Source organism: Corythoichthys intestinalis, chromosome 16, assembly GCF_030265065.1.
Source record: "Corythoichthys intestinalis isolate RoL2023-P3 chromosome 16, ASM3026506v1, whole genome shotgun sequence".
NCBI lineage: Eukaryota > Metazoa > Chordata > Actinopteri > Syngnathiformes > Syngnathidae > Corythoichthys > Corythoichthys intestinalis.
The window spans coordinates 16114216-16138822 of record NC_080410.1 but is presented as its reverse complement, the minus strand read 5'-3'; the positions used below and the strand labels follow the sequence as shown (position 1 = coordinate 16138822).

At 38.7% G+C, this 24607-nt stretch overlaps 2 protein-coding genes and 1 long non-coding RNA gene across 4 annotated transcripts; 2 read left to right on the top strand and 1 right to left on the bottom strand.

The window, feature by feature from the left end:
* Nucleotides 1–532: 532 nt before the first annotated feature.
* LOC130904872 (uncharacterized) lies at nucleotides 533–16917 on the bottom strand. The gene is made up of 4 exons (XR_009060921.1): nucleotides 16675–16917; nucleotides 16567–16611; nucleotides 1019–1129; nucleotides 533–769 (listed from the first exon to the last, which is right to left on the bottom strand). It is a non-coding gene; the product is annotated as an uncharacterized LOC130904872 (long non-coding RNA).
* Nucleotides 5864–7775, top strand: LOC130904871 (retinal cone rhodopsin-sensitive cGMP 3',5'-cyclic phosphodiesterase subunit gamma-like). The gene is made up of 3 exons (XM_057817953.1): nucleotides 5864–5937; nucleotides 6780–6928; nucleotides 7044–7775. Exons 2-3 carry the CDS (start codon nucleotides 6786–6788, stop codon nucleotides 7159–7161), a joined length of 261 nt encoding a protein of 86 aa, XP_057673936.1. The 5' UTR covers nucleotides 5864–5937; nucleotides 6780–6785; the 3' UTR covers nucleotides 7162–7775.
* Nucleotides 16599–23575, top strand: LOC130904870 (G-protein coupled receptor family C group 5 member D). 2 transcript variants are annotated; one of them, XM_057817951.1, is made up of 4 exons: nucleotides 16599–16875; nucleotides 19232–20410; nucleotides 21058–21113; nucleotides 21265–23575. In XM_057817951.1, exons 2-4 carry the CDS (start codon nucleotides 19291–19293, stop codon nucleotides 21352–21354), a joined length of 1266 nt encoding a protein of 421 aa, XP_057673934.1. In that variant the 5' UTR covers nucleotides 16599–16875; nucleotides 19232–19290; the 3' UTR covers nucleotides 21355–23575. The 2 variants fall into 2 exon arrangements, with proteins under 2 accessions (XP_057673934.1, XP_057673933.1); XM_057817950.1 differs by lacking the exon at nucleotides 16599–16875 and having other exon boundaries at nucleotides 19067–20410.
* Nucleotides 23576–24607: the final 1032 nt, after the last annotated feature.

The window sequence follows — 24607 nt, the reverse complement described above, 5'->3', positions numbered from 1 at the left end:
CGCCTTGTATGGAGAAAACACTAGCATGACAAATTTGGAACGAAATGGCTGTTTTTGGATCGGAAAAACTAAAAAAAAAGATCCTCAACACCTCCTGCTGTAAGTGACATCCAGCGCCCCTGTTCCCACTCAAAATTTAACAGATCTGTTACTTTACATTTGTTAATGTGTCCTTAAAGTGGATGGAAAATACTTTGCCTACAACATAGATGTGCAACTTTTTATAATTGTGGAGTGTGAAATACTTAGCGCCAACTTTGCCACCCCTCGCCATGTCGGTGTGTTTTCATAGGAAGTGTAAAAGGCGCTACTGATTAACAAGTAAACATGTCACACTTTTGACATTTGAGCTCGACTATTCACATTTTCATGATTTCACTAAGGTTATTCACTGCCATTGAGAGGGATATCAAATTAACTCAACGCATGTCTCACTGCCGTTGACAGCGATAGACGTCCAATCTAATTTGACTGGAGGGCTGGCAGCGATTGAATGATCGATGTCAGACCTCTCAGTCAAAATGGATTAGACGTCTATCGCCACCACTGGCAGCCAATGTGTTAAATACTTTAAGTACTTTATTCAGAATGCTAATATATATATATGCTTTACTAAATATGATGGTCTGCCTCATAAAGCTTCCTAGCAACTGACCTTTATGTTGAAGATCCATTTATCCAGTGTGTGCATCAAGTCTTTCCGTTGTGCAGCCCACATGCAGCTAAAGAGGCTTAGCCATTGAACTGCCCTCATTTGGCACCAGGCAACCTGGTTAAAAAGTACAGTACATTTTGCAAATGCGTTATATAGTTTTCCATTTGACAGCAATGCAAAGCAAACAGGTTTGCTCTGAGGTTGTAATGAGGTTAAGATTCATATAATTGTACAGTACTTTTAAAATAATAGCATGGTTACTCAGCCCTTACAACAATAATGACTAATAAAAACATTTGCAAAAAAAAAAAAAAAACCCTAAAAACATAGTATCAGTGATGATGTAGTGGTACTTTCACCTACCTTTGGCTCACTCAGCAAATGGCTGCCCTGTGACCCAGTGGTGACCAGTCCAGGGAGTAGTCTGCTTTTTGCTTGATGTGATGCTGGGATGGGCTCCAACACAACAAATCCCTGTAGTGTTGAAAATTGATGGATATATAAACAGATTAGAATATTCAAAAGTTACATTAAAAGAGCGATATACAGTATACCACAAGGATATCCCAATTCCAGGGCGTAGATTTGGTCTCAACATTGATAGGGACGATATAACAGCATCACCTGTATGTACACTTTTTGCTGGGGACGGAACATGAATAAGACCAAACAGATTGGGTGAACGGGGAGCAGGGCTACATTTCTCACGAAATGATCAATGCAAAATAAATCTGTATTGACTTCGACTAACTTACATGTGTATTGGTTTAGGTGATACACCGTTCGATTCAAACCTTTGTTTTCAAAAACTACTACAGAAACATTATGAAAACTTGCCAATCGAAATTGCAATATTTGAACATAAATTATATTAACATTGAATTGAAAACAAACTTGTTAATAATCTCTATCTCAAATATCTATCCAGGAATGCAAAAAATAAACCTTTGTCTTAAGACAACTCAACATTATCTGTCTAAATAATTAAGTTAAATATATCTGAAAAAAAAAAAACTTCTTAGTCAGAAATATAAAATACATAAAACATAAAAATGGAGTCTTCCTTCAGGTAAAACACCACTGCTTTTGTCCACAAGCACAGCCAAACTCAACAAAAAATGAAAAATCTTTACCTCGATTATGATTAATGTATAATTAATGGAAAAAATGTTTGCATAGGCAGCAAATAACATTTTTTAAATAAATAATGTAGGAAATAAATTAATACATTTCAAATAAATGAAAGTCATGAGCCAATCAAACAATTGAAAAAAAATGACCGGCACTTCCAGCAAGTGAAAAGGGGTAAATGTAAGTCTGAACATAATAAAAATAATTCACTAAATAATGTTAGGGTCAATCTTATCCTTATAACATATGGGAAGGCATTCTAAATTACCTATTTATCTGAACTCATCATATCATGCAAATAAGGTTGCTTAAAAGGGGACAGTTTGAGCACCCTTAAAAGTTGGTAGTGTTATGTCCCTACGCAAATCTATGCCCTTGTCCCAATCACATATTTTTGCACCTGAGTCCAATTTCGAGACACCTAATTTTGAGGATCTATCGATATTGTTGAATGTACACCCGCGGTTTGGGTTGGGTTAGATTTTTTTTTTTGGGATATATTAACTCATATATTAAAAAAAATATACAGTATATTGGAAATTCCACTAATAACAAAAACTTTTGAAAGGTCAGTGAACTCCATGTCTGGAAATAGATCTTTGAAAAAACAATTCTAATCCTCAAAAAATTATGTCATCGGGCATTATTTCTTAGCATGAGATCAGATCATTGATATCTTTAGTACTATATATCAAAGGTTTACTACCGTAATTTTTGGACTATGAGCCACGACTTTTTCCCTCCGCTTTGAACCCTGCGGTTTATAGTCCAATGCGTCTTATATGTGGATTTTGCAGGCTGATAATATGCAAGTCTTTAGTAGGGTTGTTAAAAGTATTGAATTGTATTGATACTGAAATGTTGAATCGGGATATGATAATTGATTACTCAGTTATCAGTTGGTTTATGGGCTAACACAGGTTATGAGAATTTTGTTGTCATGGGGTAAATTTGATTCCGTGCGACTCTTGATAGTAAGGGAGGATACTTTTCCATTTTCCTTGGTAACTCAAGCTCAACGAACATTCATTCGCTGCCACCCTCCCACTTCAAATGCATTGGAAATCTACTTGTCATAAACCCTTTTAAAGAGTTTTAATTTTTCAAGAGCCACAAGACTAGAAGACTATCATTGTCCAATGGCACCGAAAGAGTTCCCCCCCCAAAAAAAAAAAAAAATTCTGCAGCATTGAAAATGGTATTGAGTATTTTTTGGAGTATAGATATCAAGTTGAAAATATTATAGTCTCGCGACAACAGCAGTCTTTAGGTGTGACTATCCCTGTGGCTTATCGTCCAGTGTGGCTTATACTATATATATGGCGGAAAACACTAAGGTGACTTGAAGTTCCGCTCTACGACCCCAATTAGGCTAAATTTCAAAATTGTCCTATATGCATGTGTGATACATCATTGGAAAGCTTAAAATCTCAATTTTATGGGGGAAGAAAATTTTTTGAATGGAAGGGCATTAAAAAAAAACAAAAAAAAAAAAAAAAAAAACTTTTTTTTAAACAGCAAAACCCTAACTGGAGGCGAGAGCACGCGAGAGCAAAATTAAAGATGCCACAATTTTAACGAGATATTTTAACGCCTACTTACCGTGTTTCGATCCAAAAACTCCATGTAGCATGTATCACCGAGTGTCAAGACACAGCTGTGAATGACCTCAGCCGGAATTTTTTTTTTAAATTTTATGGGTGAAACATGGTGATATAACAAGGGTAGCGATGCAGAAATCGCAGACAACAAGGAGTGGTTGAGACTTTCTTTTTCATATAGTTACCCTTTTAAATGTTATTTTTCAATTTTTCTTTGTTTGGATCGATTATTTATCATCTAACATCTCGGGGAAAATGCGACAGTAACAAAAAAATTACAATTAAGCGATAGTTATGAGGTATATATCCGTGACTTTTTTACCGACGCCAAATTTTTCATCGTGACGTAATTTGTTTAAACATTTAAAATATGCGCGTGAATAATTTTTTTAAGTCTTTTTTTTTTTTTTTTTTTTAAACTAAATATTAGATGATTGTAAGCTAAAAATGACAGACATTTTGAATAACAAATATTAATTACTTATCTTCTTTTTATGGCTGCGCTCAAACAAAAGCGGTTGCGCGACGTCTGTAAACGGGGTTTTCCAGGGTAAAATGGACTGATTAAAAATAGTTCGGGGGCTTCATGCACCATGAATCTGCTATGGCAGCATATAGACATTGTTCTATCAAACACAACAGTTGTTTTAGCTTAAAATACAGCAGTTTCTTTTAAAGAGGAGTGCAAGAGCAGAAACTGCTTTTTCAGTTTTGTCTGTGTTTTCCGCCATATATACATACATATATATACACACATACACACACACACACACATACAAACAGATATATATATATATATATATATATGTATATATGGCGGAAAACACTCAGGTGACTTGAAGTTCCGCTCTGAGACCCTCAATTTAGCCAACTTTCAAAATTGTCCGAAATGCATGTGTGATACATCACAGGAAAGCTTAAAATCTCAATTTTCTGTAGGAACAAAAATTTTAAACTGGAAGGCATTTAAAAAAAAAAAAAAATTTTAAACAGCAAAACCCTAATTGGAGGCGAGAGCACGCGAGAGCAGAATTAAAGACGCCACGATTTTAACGAGACATTATCGCATACTGATCTTGTTTCAATCCAAAAAATCCATCTAACATGTATCACCGGGTGTCAAGACACAGCTGTGAGTGGCCACAGCGGGATTTTTGGCGGATTTTTTGGGTGAAACATGGTGATATAACAATAGTCGCGATGCAGAAATCGCAGACTACAAGGAGTGGTAGAGATATTCTTTTTCATATAGTTACCCTTTTAAATGTTTTTTTTTTTCCTTTTTTTTTTGTTTGGATCAATTATTTATCATCTCACATATTGGGGAAAATGCGTCAGTAACAAAAAAAATACAATTAAGCGATAGTTATGAGGTAGATATCTGTGACTTTTTTACAGACGCCAAATTTTTCGTTGTGACGTAATTCGTTTAAAAGTTAAAAATATGCGAGTGAATCATTTTTTAAAGTCGTTTGGTTTTTTTTAAACTAAAATTTAGACATCAATTAATGATTCTAAGCTAAAAATCGCAGACATTTTGAATAATAAATATAATTACCTTCTTTTTATGGCTAGGTTGAAACAAAAGCGGTTGCGCGACGTCTGTAAACGGGGGTTTTCATAGTAAAATGGACAAATTAAAAATAGTTCAGAGGCTTAGTGCGCCACGAATCTGCTTTGGCAGCATATCGACATATTGTTCTATCAAACACAACAGTTCTTTTGGCTGAAAATACAGCAGTTTATTTTAAAGAGGGGTGCGAGAGCAGAAACTGTTTTTTCAGTCTTGTCTGTGTTTTCCGCCATATATATATATGTGTGTGTGTGTGTGTATAGTACATGAAAAAGTAGTTTTCTTGTCAAATTTGGTAGGTGCAGTTTATAGTACGGTACGACTTATCTGTGAACAAGATTATTTTCGATAAAATCATATTTTACAGTTAAAGAAAACCTCTACAATGGGACATTTTAACATTTATTTTCCATATAAATTAGGTACAAAATGATGTATAAAGTTTTTTTAAAAAAAGAATCTCTATAATAATACTGCGCTTACAGTATTTGCAACAGGTCATGTTTTATGTGGTTTATACTTTACACAGCATAAGGTTTCTGATACTTTAGTGATTTAATTTTGTGCTTTTTTTTTTTGTCCTTTGCGTGTAAACATTCCTTCATATGTTCAGTAGAAGGTCAAAAAACAGCAATCACATGGGAGCTCAGCCGCGCACATGTACCAGAAACGCGACCAGGTATTGCTCTTTCTCTTCTACTGCAAATCTCATGTCAGGCGTACTAAGGTTTTAGAGGGATAAACCACATCAAATCCTTGCAGATTGACCTCTGACTTTGGGTCACACAGCAAAGCCTGAGAGTTCTGCAATAGTCTAGGTGACCTTTGGGGACCACGTGACTGGAAAGAGGTGTCTGAAGGGATTAGAGATAGAGATATAAAAGCACTGCACAGACGGCAAATGTCACAAACGGAAAGACAAAGCAGTAGGAGGAGGAGAAGAGATCAGTGGCGGCCTCTTGGGATAGCTCCAACAGGTAAGAACTAACAATCAGAAGTGCTGTAGTGGTGCTTTTGAACTCAGACTTTTTGCTTTTTAAATTTGTAGCAGAGGTTCCAAGTTTGTATTTGATATGACATAAATCACGCAGACGCTTTTGGGTGAAGGTCATTAAAGCGTATGACAAGACTTTAGAGCATCTTTTATGATGATGAAAAAGAAATAGTAGGTAGGTAGCAATTGCTGTAAACAGGATTGACATTCGTGCGAGTTGTCGCAGCAACGGATGACTAAATTTTCGGCATTGCAAAACCCATAAAAGAGTGTTTAATTTATTGGCTACTATTGACACTGCTAGACAGCCAATCAGTTTTGACTGGGAAGGCCCCCCGTAATAACTCAATACCAACCATCCCAGTACAAAAAATGGATTTAACGCCTATCACTGCTTATGGCAGTGAATGAGTTAACAGGACAATCATATGTGACGTGATAGTGTTTAATTTTGACTGCAAGTGGACGTCTTATGTGCATTGTCCATTTCCACACAAATTAAAATAACCCTAATGGCATAGACATGGTTAAATGAACAGTGTCAATCAAAAGTGATCATTATCATATATTAGGGAGGGAATTTCTTAATACAGTAGATTGTGTACAGGACAGTCAACATCCTTGTTGTCGAGGAAGGGCAATTAGCCTATGGTGGATCAAAGTGGGATTAGAGTTAATCTACTTGTTTGAATTCATTTGCATAATCTGTGAAGATTAGTGCAGCGGCACTAAATGGATTATTGACAGAGGACCGGATTGAAAGGGAATAAACAAAGAGATGTTGTTGTAAACTTGGAGGAAAACTTTTTATTTTATTTTTTTTAGAGTAAAATGAACGCCGCCCCCCCGGCAGGAAGCGCCCTGGCACCTGGCGGGGCCACTGGCCCCACCACACCCAAGAAGGGCCCACCCAAATTCAAGCAGAGGCAGACTCGCACATTCAAGAGCAAGGCCCCCAAACCAGGCCAAAAAGGGTAAATATTCCTTAAAACTGTAAATTAGTTCTTAGAATTTTTACACCAAGTATTCGCTAAAAATACTTGGATACATGAGCATTGCTCATATCTTGATTGTGTTCCTCATTTCCAGGTTTGGTGATGACATTCCCGGCATGGAGGGTCTTGGCACAGACATCACGGTCGTGTGCCCATGGGAAGCCTTTGGCGACATGGAGCTCAGCGACCTGGCCAAATACGGCATCATTTAAAGCTCTTTTCCTCTCTGCGTCAACGCTCGGCTCGTCGGGATAAGGCGGCCAGCGACCCCCTTAATGCCCTTCTCGTCATCTACCTCTTGCCTCTCTCCACTAAGTGGAAGGAGAGCTTAATGACTCTTATTTTTTTATTATTATCCATATCATACTGTTTTACAGTATATAAAACACTTGATTGACGAGAAATTCGTGACGTACCCTTTCCTTTCTAACTTTCCTTCTATCATAGAGTGCCACCTACCCAACCCACGCCAAAGGACGCGAGTAAAACTGGTCGAAACTAGTTTGATTTGCTTCTAGCTGTCGATTTAAGTGTAAATACTTTGTACCGTGTTTCCACTTGTTCCCTTTTTTACTTGTATCCTTGTTATATTGCATTGGAAGACTTCACAAGGTCACTGTAAACATCAAGGAGAGAATGCAGGACGCTGTACTGGTGAACACTATAATGCACTTTCACCCCCTTTAAAATCCTTTCTATTCTCCCTTCCTAGAGATGGTTGATACTGTACTTTACTGCAAATTTGTCGCAAGCACAAAACAGAGCAAATGTAATGTGAACTGACGCGTCTGAATAGTTGCATTAAATGGCTTTCTTTTTGGAATTATTCACTATGTATTCTCTTTTTTTCCCAAAAACCTGTTAACCCTTCATATCATTTTTTCCATTGCAGATGATTTAAAAAATAATTAAAGTTTTTTTTGTTTGTTTGTTTTTTGCCAAAAAGGAAATTGAGCTACCAGGTCAATCAATTATTCCATAAGAAAGAGTTTGTGCAGGTATTTCTTTGTATTTGGGTGCTTACAGCACAAATAAGGGGAGAGAAAACATTATTCAAGAAATAAGTTTTCCACTATATTTTAGTCACTTTTCATCAGCATTTAACATTTTTTAAACCCTATATAGGGCAAGTAACTGTTTTTGGCAATTAAAAAAAAAGTACCCATTTTTCAAACCCTATATAGGGCAAGTAACCGTTTTTGGCAATTAAAAAAAGTACCCCAACCACATTAAAAACTTGGCCTCCACAAACGTGGACATCACATTTTGGGTCATGTAGGCCACAGTATTAACCCATTCAACCCACCGGTCACAATTATTTTAAAATTTTGTTTATTATTGATTATTTAAAGGGGCTATAAATGACACCTGATTTGGATGTTTACATTTCTGGAAAATTTTTGGATGAAAAAGGTTAAATGAAATGCATCAACAAAAGTGTGGCCTACATGAAGTAAAAAATGATGTCAGATTTCAATTATAATTTCAATATAGTACAAATACAGTACAGTGGTACTTCTACATGCTAATTTAAGTCGTTCCAAGACCTTGTTTGTAAGTCCAAATGGTCGTTGAATGGGATTTTCCCATGACAATACATTATAATTTGATTCATTCGTTCTACAGCCCAAAAACCTATGCTAAATCCTTATAAATATTGCAGGTACAATTACAAATAGCAATTACACATTAAGAAAAATATATTATAAACAGGGGTGAAAGTGGCTAGAAACCCACCAAAACCACAGATTTTCATTCATAATTGTATTTTAAAGTAACATACATGAACAAATTAAGTACAAATGACTTACATTATGCAAAGTGAAAATGCAATATATTTTGAAGATAACACAATTATTGACTTTTTTATATTACAAGGAAATAAGTATTCCAAGGCGTTCCCAGGCCAGCCGAGCGACATAGTCTCTCCAGCGTGTCCTGGGTCGACCCCGGGGCCTCCTGCCGGTCATCCGTTTCCACCAGGAGGCCCCGGGGTCGACCCAGGACACGCTGGAGAGACTATGTCGCTCGGCTGGCCTGGGAACGCCTTGGAATCCCGCCGGAGAAGCTGGCTGAAGTGGCTGGGGAGAGGGAAGTCTGGGTTTCCCTGCTAAAGCTGCTGCCCCCGCGACCCGACCCCGGACTAAGCGGAAGATAATGGATGGATGGAGGAAATAAGTAACCTAACATAGGTAAATGAACAAAAATAAGTCCAAAGTCCACATAAACTAGACTGCCAAATGTATCAAATTTGAGACAAGCAGTTGTGGCCCTAATTGCAGTAAAAAATGTTTAAAACCTTATTGTGTTCAATCTCACTATAGTTATATTTGTTTTACCACGAGAACTGCATCTAATGCTCGTTGTATCATTTATAATACGAATTGGAGAACATACTGTATATACAAATTAATTTAATAATAAATAAAAAAATTCAATTAAAAAAAAAAAAAAACGTTTAAGGACCACAAAGCTTTCAAATTGAAAAAAAAAAACAGAATTTTCTTTTCATTATTTATGGTGTCAGGCATTATATTCTGAACCTCCCCATCAGAGAAAATAAGATGAAATACCGTATTGGCCCGAATATAAGACGGCCCTGATTATAAGACGACCCCCTCTTTTTCAAGACTCAAGTTTAAAAAAAAAGACTTTTTGTTCACCAAATTAATTTTTATACAGAAAATAATTACAGTCCATCTGAAACAAATGATTATAACAACATATTTGAGAGAAAAAGCATGTTATTTTGCCTCATTCAAATCTTAATGTCTGAACATTTAAATATGTAAACTAAAGTGCAATCACATTCGTAAATGAATGGTTTCTGGTTTTTGAAATGTAAATAAAGTAATCTGTTGTGATAAAACAAAAAAATTGCAATAACTGCATTAACCATCAAAGTGAGGTCTAACTCTAACTGTAGTCTTGAAACAAATTTGAATAAGGAAAAACATTGCAATAAAATAATGCAAATTGGTTAAACTAGAGAGTAGCTGAGATCTGTCATGACAGAACATCGCTTCAATGATATCTGGCGCCATCTAGCGCCGTGAATGGGTATAATGTCTAGACCGCGAATATAAGACAATCCCAACTTTTTCAGTCTTATTTCAATGCAAAAAAAACACCGTCTTAAATTCAGGCCAATACGGTAAGTCTCTACAACTCTTTCCTTTCTCTTAAAAATCTGATCAGTTTTCTGTTGCTTCGCCCTTTTTTTATTGCATTAATTCAACAAGCTTGTTCTTTTTTTTGTCCCAGAATACATGAACCAATGAGGCTAACTATCCATGCTGATCACATGTCAGTATATTAGCCAATTGAATCGGCAACTGAAGCCCCGGTCAGGGAGGGTGGTATGCTAAGCGCATGCACACATCGACACGACTCATCATACACACGCTAGGAGAACTCCATGCTCTCCGTGGAATAAATGAAAAATAAAAATTGGTGGAAACGGATGACGCTACACAAGTACTTCATTATGCTTGTTGTTAACACTTGTGTATGTACATCTGACTATAGTAGATTGTTTTCCTGTTGGAGGTGCCTGTGTGGCAGCCAAGCAGGTTGTTTTTAGCATGGGGTTTTGTTCCGCCCCTCTTTCACCCCTGATTATAAATACAAATCAGAATAATAATTTAATAACAGTTGTAATGTAACAAATCAGGTTCTAATGTGGCGGTTGTGTTATGTATACTGTTCCAGAATGCAACGTGTGACTGACATGAGAGTGAAAGAGGTGCTTAAGAGTGGGAAGCTTTTACTTTCTCTTTTCATGTTCTGTTGTTGTTGGCGTCGACTATGCCGTACGGTAGCCGTGTTGTGTTGCACAAGTTCTGAAATAAATGATTAAAACTAAAGATGCACCGATACCGATACTAGTATCGTCAGGGGGCGCCGATTCGGCCCGAAATAGTGGTATCGGTATCGGCGAGTACCAACAAAGACGGCGCCGATACCATTTACCGGTCCATTATTATAACATTTGACCGCAGCCTTTTTTCTCTCCTGGCGCTCACTACATTCTGTGTCTGTGTTGTGTGATGACACGTGAACACCAAGCAGCTATCGCTATTGGCCTGCTCCAGACCAATGAGAATGGGCCAATAGCCACTCCTGATCAATGACAAGGCCGCTTGGCGGCGCCGACATGGCGGCGGTCGGGGAATATTTCAAAATAGAAATCCCGTCAATTAAAATCAATGGCTGCATGCAAGATTTGCGGCCTGAAAGTTTCGAGATGTGGAGTTAAATTGGCCAGTTTCAATACCTCGAACCTGATAAAACATTTGAAGACGAAACGTGAACACGAGTTTGAGCCTGCAAGAGCAGGACTGCTATCCAGAGGAAGGGCGCTGGACCGATGCAACAATCTCTGGTCAGTTCACTACGTCAACTTTACTTTGTCTTTTACTTAAAGAAATGCTGCAGTAATTTGGGAACTGTTTCCAAAGTAGGGTTGCCACCTTTCAGAAATAGAAATAAGGGACTCCCCCCCTCCCGAAAAAAGGAGGCTAATAGAGAGACGGGATGCTGTGGTCAATTATTATTACTTATAATTGTTAGCGTCCGCAAATGCGGAAAGAAGGTTGGACCTTGAAGCGGACAACAAGCGGGGGATACGTACAAGGGTTTAATGATTGCAAACAAAAAATAACACGCGATCGCGGGATAGTAGAAATAACAAAAGGAGTCCGTGACAGCAGGTCGACGAAGCTCAATACTACAAACTCGAAGGTTACCTAAGACGATAGGCGGCGAGCCAAAAAGCCAAAATAAAAACACTCAAATACCTGCACAGGGTAGAGGTTACAAACGAGTGCAGCACACTAACAGAAAAAACCCAATGCAGGGGCGTAACAAGCAAATGTAGCGAGCGAGATGTCAAATGGCGATCAGCAAAGCAAATATCTCGGCAGCCTTCTCTGAGCTCACCCGTGCTTAAATGCTGCGTTGATGAGCCTGCATCGGATTCAAGTGCGACGTCAGGAACGCCCCCACTAACAGCCCAGCAACAAAACACAATCTAACCAGCAGCAGAATGTGACAATAATTTCATGAAAGATGCACTGTTTGGCCTTTGAGAGGTTAAAAAAGTTTACTCAGTTCATTCAGAGTTTATTATTATGAACTTATTTTTACTTTCTTACTGTTGGGCTAGTATTATACTTTATAATAGTCTTTTTCCTATTTTGCAAAGGTAAGCAAAAGCCTGACAAAGCCTTGATAGCAATGATTTCACATCCAATTGTGTAGCTCTTTGGGAGAAAAAAAAAAAAATATATATATATATATATATATATATAAACGGGGTGGTATCGGTATGGTATCAGTATGCATACACTAATTAAAACCTGACGAAGCTAGCGACTTCCTTAACGATGTTACAATAATGAGAGCCATCCTCGAGTTCGTAGACATATTCCGGCCGCATTGTCGAGCCAGTTCGCTGACACGCACACCACACTCATATTTTTCCATCACTTCCATCTTAATTTTAATGGTAAGCGTCACCTATTTCCTTTTTTCACTACCTGCACTAACCTTTTGGGACCCATGTTGATTTCTCTCACAAGAAAAAACGGCGTGCGTCCGTCGTGCGGGAAGACAATGAAATTGCGACGCTATCATGAATTATCGTATTTCAAGGATGTCATCATATGTCTAGACCAGTGGTTCTTAACCTTGCTAAATGTACCGAACCCCATGAGTCTCCCACGTATGCTAACCGAATCCTTTGGAATTAAAAATGTTTTTTTTTTTTTCCCATATTCAAAATCGATATCTCAGGTAGGTTTTACTGAATTTGCATTCATATTTCTTCATTTACACAGCATGTTTTAAACAGGCCAAAATGTATGTTTCTATCTTCATGCCTGCAGCATTACCAGACCACTAAACCAGGACTGGCCCCAATATGCGTAATTTTTCATTCAAATTTGGAATAATATATCTTATATTGTTCAGCATTAAACCTGCTCAATTGCACTAACCTAGACCGTGCAGTTTGTCATGTTTACATCTCAAATGTTATCAAATTTAATGAAACACGCTGCACAAAATATCGCCAAATTTGTACACAATGTCATGATGTTGAAAAAAAAAAAAAAATCTACAAAATCCAATAAGCTGTGAATTCACAACAAATAATTTTTCCTTTTGGTTTGATTTTTACGTTAGAAAATGAAATTAAACTCGATTCATTTCACAGTGTTTCTACTTATTTTTTTTCATCTCAACATTATCATTCAATCACATCTTTGCCTCACATACTATTTTCATGGCGTAAAATGTGACACAAATGTTTGTTTTTTTTTGTTTTTTTTTTTTATCTCAATGCAGTGCGCGATCCCTAGGTCTGTTGTTCTTCCACATACCAAGTGAGAGTCAACCTTCCACTGAGCAAAACCAGTATCTCCTCCAGTCAGATAAAGGAATAGAAGAATTGGAATAAAGCCTATAAATTGGGGACTAACCAGTCCGAAACCCGGTCTAAAACGACTTTGCTTAGATTTAGTCAGCGTCCAAAAGTACAGCCCTGAGTGTCATAACCTTCACCAAACCCTTAGACTGACTCACCGAACCCCTGGGGTTTGTTCAAACCAAAGTTAAAAACCACTGGTCTAGACAAATGACGAGTTAAATTTTACGTCGGATGTCTAAAGGATCATTTGTTGAGGTACCACTGTAGTAAGATTACAGTATAATAAATACTGTATGTCGCCCATGCCCTATGTGTAATATAGAAGAAAATCAATCTAAAAAAGTATTTCCAAGATGTGGCTGCCCTGAGTGATTTTAACCAACCAAATAAAAGTATCCCAGATTGCCCACCCTCCCACATGACATAATTAACACTCATTATCACATGCATCTGTGCTTGAGTGTGCTAGTGCGAATGTGCCTGGGTAAAAATGATGTCAGCTAATGGCTGTGCTCGTGAGCAGCCCCCCCTGTTTAAACATTTTCTCCATTATCAAAGGTTTAACAAATTTTTGATTTGCATACTTAAACACTTTGAGCAACCGTCTTGCACGTAAAGATATTTATACTACGTGTTGGCTGTTCCTTAAAGCTATTTGAGACAATTTTACCATTCAGAATCAAGTATTTTATTTGACATTATACAGTGCCTTGCAAAAGTATTCGGCCCCCTTGAATCTTGCAACCTTTCGCCACATTTCAGGCTTCAAACATAAAGATATGAAATTTAATTTTTTTGTCAAGAATCAACAACAAGTGGGACACAATCGTGAAGTGGAACAACATTTATTGGATAATTTAAACTTTTTTAACAAATAAAAAACTGAAAAGTGGGGCGTGCAATATTATTCGGCCCCTTTACTTTCAGTGCAGCAAACTCACTCCAGAAGTTCAGTGAGGATCTCTGAATGATCCAATGTTGTCCTAAATGACCGATGATGATAAATAGAATCCCCCTGTGTGTAATCAAGTCTCCGTATAAATGCACCTGCCCTGTGATAGTCTCAGGGTTCTGTTTAAAGTGCAGAGAGCATTATGAAAACCAAGGAACACACCAGGCAGGTCCGAGATACTGTTGTGGAGAAGTTTAAAGCCGGATTTGGATACAAAAAGATTTCCCAAGCTTTAAACATCTCAAGGAGCACTGTGCAAGCCATCATATTGAAATGGAAGGAGCATCAGACCACTGCAAATCTACCAAGACCCGGCCGTCCTTCCGAACTTTCTTCTCAAACAAGGAGAAAACTGATCAGAGATGCAGCCAAGAGGCCCATGATCACTCTGGATGAACTGCAGAGATCTACAGCTGAGGTGGGAGAGTCTTTCCATAGGACAACAATCAGTCGTACACTGCACAAATCTGGCCTTTATGGAAGAGTGGCAAGAAGAAAGACATTTCTCAAAGATATCCATAAAAAGTCTCGTTTAAAGTTTGCCACAAGCCACCTGGGAGACACACCAAACATGTGGAAGAAGGTGCTCTGGTCAGATGAAACCAAAATTGAAGTTTTTGGCCACAATGCAAAACGATATGTTTGGCATAAAAGCAACACAGCTCATCACCCTGAACACACCATCCCCACTGTCAAGCATGGTGGTGGCAGCATCATGATTTGGGCCTGCTTTTCTTCAGCAGGGACAGGGAAGATGGTTAAAATTGACGGGAAGATGGATGCAGCCAAATACAGGAACATTCTGGAAGAAAACCTGTTGGTATCTGCACAAGACCTGAGACTGGGACGGAGATTTATCTTCCAACAGGACAATGATCCAAAACATAAAGCCAAATCTACAATGGAATGGTTCAAAAATAAACGTATCCAGGTGTTAGAATGGCCAAGTCAAAGTCCAGACCTGAATCCAATCGAGAATCTGTGGAATGAGCTGAAGACTGCTGTTCACAAACACTCTCCATCCAACCTCACTGAGCTCGAGCTGTTTAGCAAGGAAGAATGGGCAAGAATGTCAGTCTCTCGATGTGCAAAACTGATATAAACATACCCCAAGCGACTTGCAGCTGTAATTGGAGCAAAAGGTGGCGCTACAAAGTATTAACGCAAGGGGGCCGAATAATATTGCACGCCCCACTTTTCAGTCTTTATTTGTTAAAAAAGTTTAAATTATCCAATAAATTTTGTTCCACTTCACGATTGTGTCCCACTTGTTGTTGATTCTTGACAAAAAATTTAAATTTTATATCTTTATGTTTGAAGCCTGAAATGTGGCGAAAGGTTGCAAGGTTCAAGGGGGCCGAATACTTTTGCAAGGCACTGTATGTATGTTGGCAATATTGCATAGAGCAGACAGGACACAGGAAAATGAAATGACTCCAGAAACAGCATCATGAGGATTATGAAGCCAGCTATACATTATGATTATTTTCTGCAATTGAATCATTGCTGTGTAATAAATATAAAATATGAGTGCCCCAAACCCTCAAGCCTCAGTCTGCGTAATGTCTTTTCAGAATTTCTCCGTGATTAACTTTAATTAACCACTCAAACAAATTCAGTCCAAATGAGTAATCATCACCAAAGTTTCCTACTTTTGGGTTCCTATGGTTACTTTTGCTTTCCAAAATAAAGCTCTGTCATCTGAATCGACGAAGTTACTGTTTGAACGCATTTCAAACCAAGGCAAAACAATGAACGGACTATAAAACGTAAGACTTTGTAATTTATTTGGTCTTCTTTTAGTGTTTAAAAATATCCCCGAAAAGATATTACTGATAACCATACACTTGTTCTGTATGATTTTATAATACGACAAGTTTGGGTGAATTCTGAACTGGGCTGGAAGTAAACACACCCCATAAGATTCCAACTTGTCCTGACATGAATTGAAGCTTACGTATGGTCTTGCTCAAGAGAACAGCACTCTCATTTATCGACACAACAAACCCCGAGGCTAATTTCATCACTGTCCGCTATTGTTTCTGTCATGACAGGGTAACCGTGGTAACGGTTTCATACCCCAGCTCAGACCCCCAGAGTCGCTCTGAGGGCAGCTTCACAGCAGGATCATGCTTGTGGAATTCTAGTTAGTCCAGGTAGAGTTCACAAAGTTATCGGGAAGCATGATTCAAATTCCTGTGGGGAATTAGGAAAACTGGGGAGGAGTGAACTCACCCTTTGTGAGTGTGCATGTGCTTCCTTCAGGTGTGTGAGCCCCACCTAGTAAATACAGAGGGAGGAAAGTATGAGATGAGGTGCAGGCTTTTCTTAGTATCGCCCTACCTGCGGATCTTAGGTACAAACACACCACTCCAGGTGTCTCCGTAGTGTCAACAGCTCGTGTTTTTCGGATAATCTTGGAGTAGGCAGTGGTCTGAATTAAAGCAACCTACATGACTACACACTGAGTAGGCATCAATGCCCCGACACATTGTGTGTTGCAGCCAAATTGAGCCTGGGTTGAGGGGAAACAAAGGATTAAAGGTAAGTGTCACATTTGGTTAGAAATGGCTATTTCTACATAGAATAATCTAATTCATGTACAAACGCTGAATAAAATAATGATTGGTTTTGATGGACACTGGCATCAAGATATTCAGTTTTTTGCAGTGTTGTTGAACAACATTTTATCGAGTAGTGTTTCCAATTTATATTGCTAAATATGAGGAATAAAACATTTGAATCATTTTATGTCCAACAGCAAACGTTTTTTTTTTTTTTTACAACGTGGGTTAATTTGCATACAGTGCTTGGATTGATTCAATTAGCTTGTGGAAGTATACCTAATGTTGTGGCCTTCAAGAGTTGGTAGTAATATTAATAGTTGCTGTTTCTGAGCAGAATGAGATTTTTCACTTTTGATTTGCAACAATTTACACAGGTCAGCAACATATGTAATCCATTAATTAATCAATTAATTTTTCTTTTTAGACGATTTTAATATGCAGAGTTAAAATATCACATTAGTTTTACTCAAGTCTAACAAATATGGCCTTATACATATTACTTATATTACATATATACTTATATTGGTGTGCCTTATACTTCAATATGTCTTACAGTGCAGAAACAAACTGTACTTATTTAAGATTTTTGTTTCCATGTTTAGGTATTTTGATTCAAGGGTTCTCTAGGTCTGGAGTTTCCGGATTATGTCATTGTCCCCAAAATATTTTGTACTGTCAGTGTTTTTTCAAATGATTTAGGACCAATTTTGCATTGCTGAATCTAAAAATGTTTTTCTTGTTCAGGTCATAATTTTGAGAATCACCTTAATACCTTAAGGACATGTACATGAGAGACAGACATAACGTTGCAAAAATGTTCTCAAGTCAGTTTAAGGAACCTATCCAAAAAATTGTGACCTAGTGTTATTTTTCTCATGTGGGACCAGGATAGTAGGCTAGTGGATAGCATATATGCCTCACAACCAAGAGGTCCTGGGTTTGAATCTCATCTCAGGTCTTCCAATGCATGTGAATTCTCTACAGGTAGTCTGACTCCCTCCCACATTACAAAAACATGCGCTTAGCCTGGTCATCCTGTGTGATATCAAACCAGCGTTGATGCAAATGAGGGTCAAATTTAAATACGCCAATGAAACAAAGGCTGTGTTATGAGCCTGGAGGAAATGATACTATTCTACTACTATCAATGGGGAATCGCTCTCCCGGCCTCCTCAATTTGAACTGTAAAGCAAATCTCATTGACTTATCCTGCTGCACTATTGCGCGTTTTGTGGCTGAATAAAGCTTTTCCTTCTTCATGTGAAACTTGCATTAGCTTGACCTGGTTTTGCAGCCCTCAGTCAAACCTCTCTTCCTTGTTCTGACATGTTAATGTCTTCTCTCTGCCTGTTGTTTTTCCTGTTATGTTGTATACTGTAAAAAAAAATTGCACTTTAGTTTTGTAGTCTGTCAGAGTCTGTGACTTATACTCAGGTGCAACTTTTCTAGTCTTATTTGAAAATACAGTAATTGTCGTATGAATAGGCAGCCAATATGATCTTAAATTTAAAAAAAAAAAAAATCCATACAGGTAAGCCCGAGATGAGACTAGAATATGTTGACTGTTAGGCAGACATGTCAAACACTATACCATATTGCAAATTTTTCTAATACAGTACCTTCAGGACCAATGCTTTGGTCAGAAAGCAAAGAAGAACAAGAGTCAGTGATGAAATGCCAGCGACTGTTGGTTGAGCAGGTCAAATAGTCTAACACAAATTCAAAATGAAATCAATCTTGAAAGGAGCATGAGTACATACTCACTTAACTTACTGCGTAGTAAGCAGCATCTATATTCTACAATATAGTAACAATATAGTGTTGCTGTTAGTATGAAACAAGTTATCGCATAACTCCTTTCCTGACCTTTGACCTCGTTACGCGAAAATGTTATTATCCATTTAATTTCAAAGGGACTCACAGGCTGGCTAGAGTATATCCCACCTGACTTTAGTTTGGTAAAAGGCATAGTACAAATTAGAATAAAATTACATTGTTTATTGTAATATGGGTGTAATTTACAAAATGAAAACAAATGCAGCATTTTATGCGCATTGGTGCTGTCATGTTTTGTGCTACTTCATCAGGATTAAAATATTTCCAGGCCACAATTCCTTTGAGTCATTCTTCCTTTATGATGTATGGCCCCAATGCAACATGGGATATATAACTTTTCCTTTATTATTCAAGATGCACATACTGTGGAGGGGTTAACTAGGAAATGATTGTCTTTACAGGCCAAGTATCGCTCTGCTGTCATCTTTGTCGTGCATGCAATTTTTAAAAATAATTGTTTTTACATTTTCTTGAAGACAAATACATGTTTGTTTCAGGAAGAAAACCTTCCAAGGACACATCAGGAGGAACTAAATAGCTGGTGGATATTTCCAAAATGAGTCCAGCCTTTTTACCGGAAGATCACAAGTTGGCATTCTCGCTTGTCCTGCTCTTTCACGTCCCCTTCGTATGCTTATCCCAATCAACAGGAAACATTAGTAATGAGACGACAAACAATGACTTATCGAATTCCACTGCACAGAAGGCTGTTCCAGGCTGCCGTCCAGGACTAGATCCTCTCTATCGATACCTGTGTGACCGCAGAGCCATGTGGGGCATCATCCTAGAGACTCTGGCCTCATCTGGTTTCCTCTTCACTATGTTCCTCCTTCTCGGCCTCCTCCTCTGGTCCCTGTGGATCTGCGTCTCCTTACGACAACAGCGTAGCAGCATAGGGAGCATAGTAGCTTGCATGAGCATGTTTTTGTTGGCTACAGGTGGCATCTTTGCTATCACCTTCTCCTTCATCATCCAGCTCAGCCCTCAGACGTGCCCCACAAGGATCTTCCTCTTCAGCGTCTTCTTCTCCTTGGGCTTCTCTTGCTTGTTGGCTCGATGCCTGGCTTTGATAGGCTTCGCGGCCGCTCGAGGTTGGGGTGAGCCCGCCATGGCTTTGGGACTTTTCATCATTCAGGTGATCATCTCCACCGAGTGGCTCATACTGGTCATGGTGCGGGATAAGAAGCCCTGCGAGTACAGCCAAGAGGAGTTTGTCATGTTGCAGATCTACGTCCTGTGCCTCCTGGCTATCAGCTTGATTCTGTCAATGCACTTCCTCTGTCGCTCCTGCGTCACGTACAACTACAGGTACGCGGGGGCATTTCATCAGCAGAGCCGGCAACAGGCCGTGCTCCTCTTCCTCACGCTCCTGCTCTCCGCCGGCATCTGGGTGACATGGATCGCGATGCTCACCAGAGGCAATTCCAAGTTGAGCCGTCGGCCGCAGTGGGACGACCCGACGCTCGCCGTGGCCTTGGTGGCCAATGGTTGGGTGTTGTTAATGGGACACGGCTTGTCGCAAGTTGCCTTCCTGTGCAGGGGCGAGGCCAAATCTAAGGAGATCCCTCTGAGCTTTGCGGGCTGGACCAGTCCCAATAATGACATGCCAGGGTTGAACAGTCCCAAGGCGGGAACAGAGAATGGGAGCTTTGAGAATGAGCCTGATAAAAGAAAAGGTGAGAGCCCTCAAAATTGTTTTACTTGGTGGCAACATTATAGTGGTAAAGCTTGCCTTTTTGTGAGCAATTCAAAAGTGAAATAAAATCAATTACATTCTTCAGGCAGTCTTCATAAATCTCATTAGAACAGCACCAAACAAAAGTTCCAGCATTATCACTCAATAGCTATGACTTTCATCCCGCCATCCAAAGCCAATGACAGCTTTTCCTTAGATCATTGTAACCTTTTTTTTCGTGATAGCTTTTTTTTTTGCCAGGAGTTGTAGAAGTAATGATTGACTTCGCCACTTTTTGATTGCTTTGGCATCTGTTGACCAGAAGTTGAGTAGCACTGTGCCTGTTTACAGCCTAAATGTAGTTTGATATGATTTTTTCCCCCATAAATTTCAATACTTTGATGCTCATATCCTGATGCTAATCGCTAATGAAAAACCATCTATCACCATCTTAGGAAGTTATCACATTGATCTTTCGAAAAGTATTAGTTCAATGAATTGGTGTTGCTACAGTAATAAATCAGCATCCTCTACTCAAAATTATTTTGTATAAAAATACATTACATGCTACCGCACTCCTATTATCTCAGTTGTCATTATGAGTCAATAGTGTATTACAGCATGTGCTAATTATGTTTCTGCCTACAGGCCGGAGAGTAGATCCAACACTGCAATCACCCTACGAGTCCGGATTCTCCATGACCGTGAGTAATAAACTGTCACCATTAACCATCTCGCATTTAATTGCACACTGTGACCTTTTCCATGATAAGCCACACTAATTTGCTTCATGACAGCGGTTTATCAAGTGTTAATTGCCCTGATATTTCGTTTGTGTGTGGGTGTGTGATTCAGGGAATTGACCCCAATAAGGATTATACCATTCCTCGCCCACAGACCACCAACTATGGGGAACCATATGATGACTATTATGGACAATTTTAGATTTTCTGGCACAAAGATGTACAGCAAATATATGTTTATTTTGTTTGGTTGTTCATTTACTTTGTACAAAAGGAATTCACGCATTGCTTGATTTGAACATTTGCATAGATGTAATAAAGTCCTGGAAAGAAACTAAAGCAAGAATCAAAATTCATGTTGTGTACTGCCACAGTTTGACAGTTTCTCAACTCACCCCTGCCTGCAGGCCTGTACATACATTGAGGAGCAGAAGTATTTGCAAGTTCACCCACTTAGAAAATACGTAGCGGTCTGAAATTTAAATCATACATGCATTTCCACTCATAGAGACATAATCTTTAAAAAAAAATTCAGAAATCACATTGGATGTTTTTTTTAAATAATTTATTTGTAATTTACTGGGGTTCATAAGTATTTTTACCTCTGAGAAACAGCAATAATTATTACACTCAAAGAGTTGTCAGTCTACATTAAAAAAAAAAAAAAAGTCCACCTCTGAGTAACCACCCACCACCTGTTTGAACTCATTATTATTACCTGTGCATCCCACAGTCAGTCATAATCCAACTGCTACCATGGGCAAGACCAGAAAGCTTTCGAAAGACACCAGAGAAAAAAATTGTTGAGCTCCACAAAGCTGGAAAAGGCGATGGGACAATTGGAAAGCAGCTTGGTGAGAATAAATTAACAGTCCCAGCAATTGCTAGAAAGAAAGGTTCAATATTACTGATAATCTACCTCGGACTAAGGCTCCATGTAAAATCTCTCTTTGTGGGGCATCACTTATAATGAGAAAAGTGAGGGCTGAGCCTAGAACTACACGGCAGGAGCTGGTCAATGACCCGAAGAGAGGTGGATGCACAATTTCAAAGGCTACTGTAAGTAGTACACTACGGTGCAATGGTTTAAAATTATGCATTACTCAGAAGGTTGCCCTGTTGAAGCCAGTACATGTGAAGTCCCGTCTGAGGTTTGCCAGGGACCATCTGAGTGATGCAGAGGGATCATGGGAGAAAGTTATGTGGTCAGATGAGAACAAAGTAGAGCATTTTGGTGCAAAATTTACTCTTCGTGTGTGGAGGAAAAAGAAGGATGAGTACAATCCCAAGAACAGCATCCCCACTGTGAAGTATGGGGGTGATAATCTCATGCTTTGGCGCTGCTTTTCGGCAAAGGGCAAGGGGACGACTTTACTGCCTAAGGCAGCGGATGAATGGTGTAATATACGGTTAAATCTTAGCCACAACCTCGTTCCCTCAGTCAGAGACTTGAAGATGATTCATGGTTGGATCTTCCAACATGACAATTGTCTGAAGCACACAGCCATGCTGACCAAGGAGTGGCTGCGTAAAAATCATATCAAGGTTCTGGAGTGGTCCAGCCACTCTCCAGACCTCAATTCAATAGAAAATCTTTGGATGGAGTTGAAACTTTGTGTTTCTCAACGACAGCCTCAAAACCGATCTAGAGAAGAATTGTGTGGAGGAATGGGCCAAAATCCCTGTTTCCATATGTGAAAACCTGGTAAAGAACTACAGAAAGCGTTTGACCTCTGCAATTGCAAACAAAGGTTTCTGCTCTAAATATTAGCAATGATTTTCAATGTGATACAATGCGAGTTCCGGATTCTTTTATTTTATTCTATTTTTTAGATTATATCTCTATAAATGGAAATGCATCTATGATTGAAATTTCAGACATCTACCTATTTTCGAAGTGGATGAACTTGCAAAATCACAAGGGGTGCAAATACTTCTGCTCCTTCCTGTATATTTGTGTAGTGCAGTTTGAATTGGTTCTACTGTGTATAGCATACAACACAAATTTTACAGCAGCGTGTAAAGCAGTGTTATACCTTGGGACTAGAATACCCCAAATAAGATGCGCAGTATAATATTGTGCATTACATTTTCTATACTGCAGTGCATAATCCTGTCATCTCGAGACATAATTCTAACTGCAGACATAATTCTAACTGCTGTTGCATCTATATGCAAACCTGATAAGCCACATCACACGTATTCAAGCCTGAGACGATATTAGCAGTCCGGAAATGATGGAGCGGGAGGAGGACTGTCAATCAGTAGACATGAGTGCACAGCAGTAGCTGGAAGGGCAGACAGGAGCAAGATTAGATTCCGTGCTCCATACATTCACTGATTAACATCTTCATTTTAAAATGTAATCTATAATGTTCCTGGTCTATGATAATGTTGTCAATAAAGGTTTCTTAATATACAAAGCCTGAATGTTGCTTTCTCTTTGTATAACCTCGGTTTGTTAACCTCCTAAAGCAGAAATACAGTATTTAACCAGATTAAGAGCCATGCCTCATACATTAAAAAGTGGCTCTCCAGCAGCCATACCACCAGGGGGCATTGCTTGCACACCAATATGAGACTGAGGGTCGATGACTGTCAAAAAGTCACGTCTTGACGTAAAATGTGCTTGTCCACTCATGCGTGTATGGGTTTTCAATTATGGTGGGGATTTTCCCAACCCTTTCAAGGACAGTGGTCTCTACAGTGAACAGCTATTCAGATCTGACACTTATGACCTTTAACACTTTATAGAGCAAGTGACAATTTTTGGTCAATAAAAAATAGCAATTTTACATTTCTTCATAATTATTAATCATTATTGTACATTTTATATAATTTTTCATAATTTGTATGTTAAACCCCCCCCCCCCCCCCAAAAAAAAAACAAACAAAAAAATACACAGTGGTTACGGCCACAAGTAACACTCAAAAAGTTGTTTATATTATATATATAATATTAATCATTGCATGTCATTGATGGCGTTAGACGTCCAGTTCACTTAAAACGGGAAGACAGTCTTTGAAGGCCAACGTTTCAGTGCCACTGAGGGCGCTAGACATCCAATTGGACGTCTAGCTCAGTCAATGGCAGCCAGTAAGTGCGTATGACACCAAAAAGTATGTTTAGTTCATATTTCACACAGTGTTTTATGCTCCTGAATGAAATGGACCGCTTGGATGTGTGTGGAAGCAATCGTTTTATATATTCAACTTTTGAATCCCGCGCCATGAAAATGAGTGACTTTCGGCTTCAGTCTCGGGTTTAGGACGAATGTGAATGTGACATCACCCTGGTCAGCATCTCTCAATACGGCGTTGCTTTAGATCATGCAGATAGACTGTGGATTTAGCTTATTTTGCGTATTAATTTGTTTATTTTTCACATCACGCCAGCCAAACGGCTGCAGAAAATTGTTGCTGCAGTAGGGAAAGGCGTGTGAGCTTTTTTGGGT

What these genes read in the sequence shown, in the direction of transcription:
- LOC130904871 (XM_057817953.1), top strand. Translation starts at nt 6,786, where the DNA reads ATGAACGCCGCCCCCCCGGCAGGAAGCGCCCTGGCACCTGGCGGGGCC. An exon ending in CCCAAACCAGGCCAAAAAGG is followed by an intron (nt 6,929 to 7,043) that starts GTAAATATTCCT and finishes CCTCATTTCCAG; the next exon opens with GTTTGGTGATGACATTCCCG.
- LOC130904870 (XM_057817951.1), top strand. Translation starts at nt 19,291, where the DNA reads ATGAGTCCAGCCTTTTTACCGGAAGATCACAAGTTGGCATTCTCGCTT. An exon ending in TGAGCCTGATAAAAGAAAAG is followed by an intron (nt 20,411 to 21,057) that starts GTGAGAGCCCTC and finishes TTCTGCCTACAG; the next exon opens with GCCGGAGAGTAGATCCAACA. An exon ending in AGTCCGGATTCTCCATGACC is followed by an intron (nt 21,114 to 21,264) that starts GTGAGTAATAAA and finishes TGTGTGATTCAG; the next exon opens with GGAATTGACCCCAATAAGGA.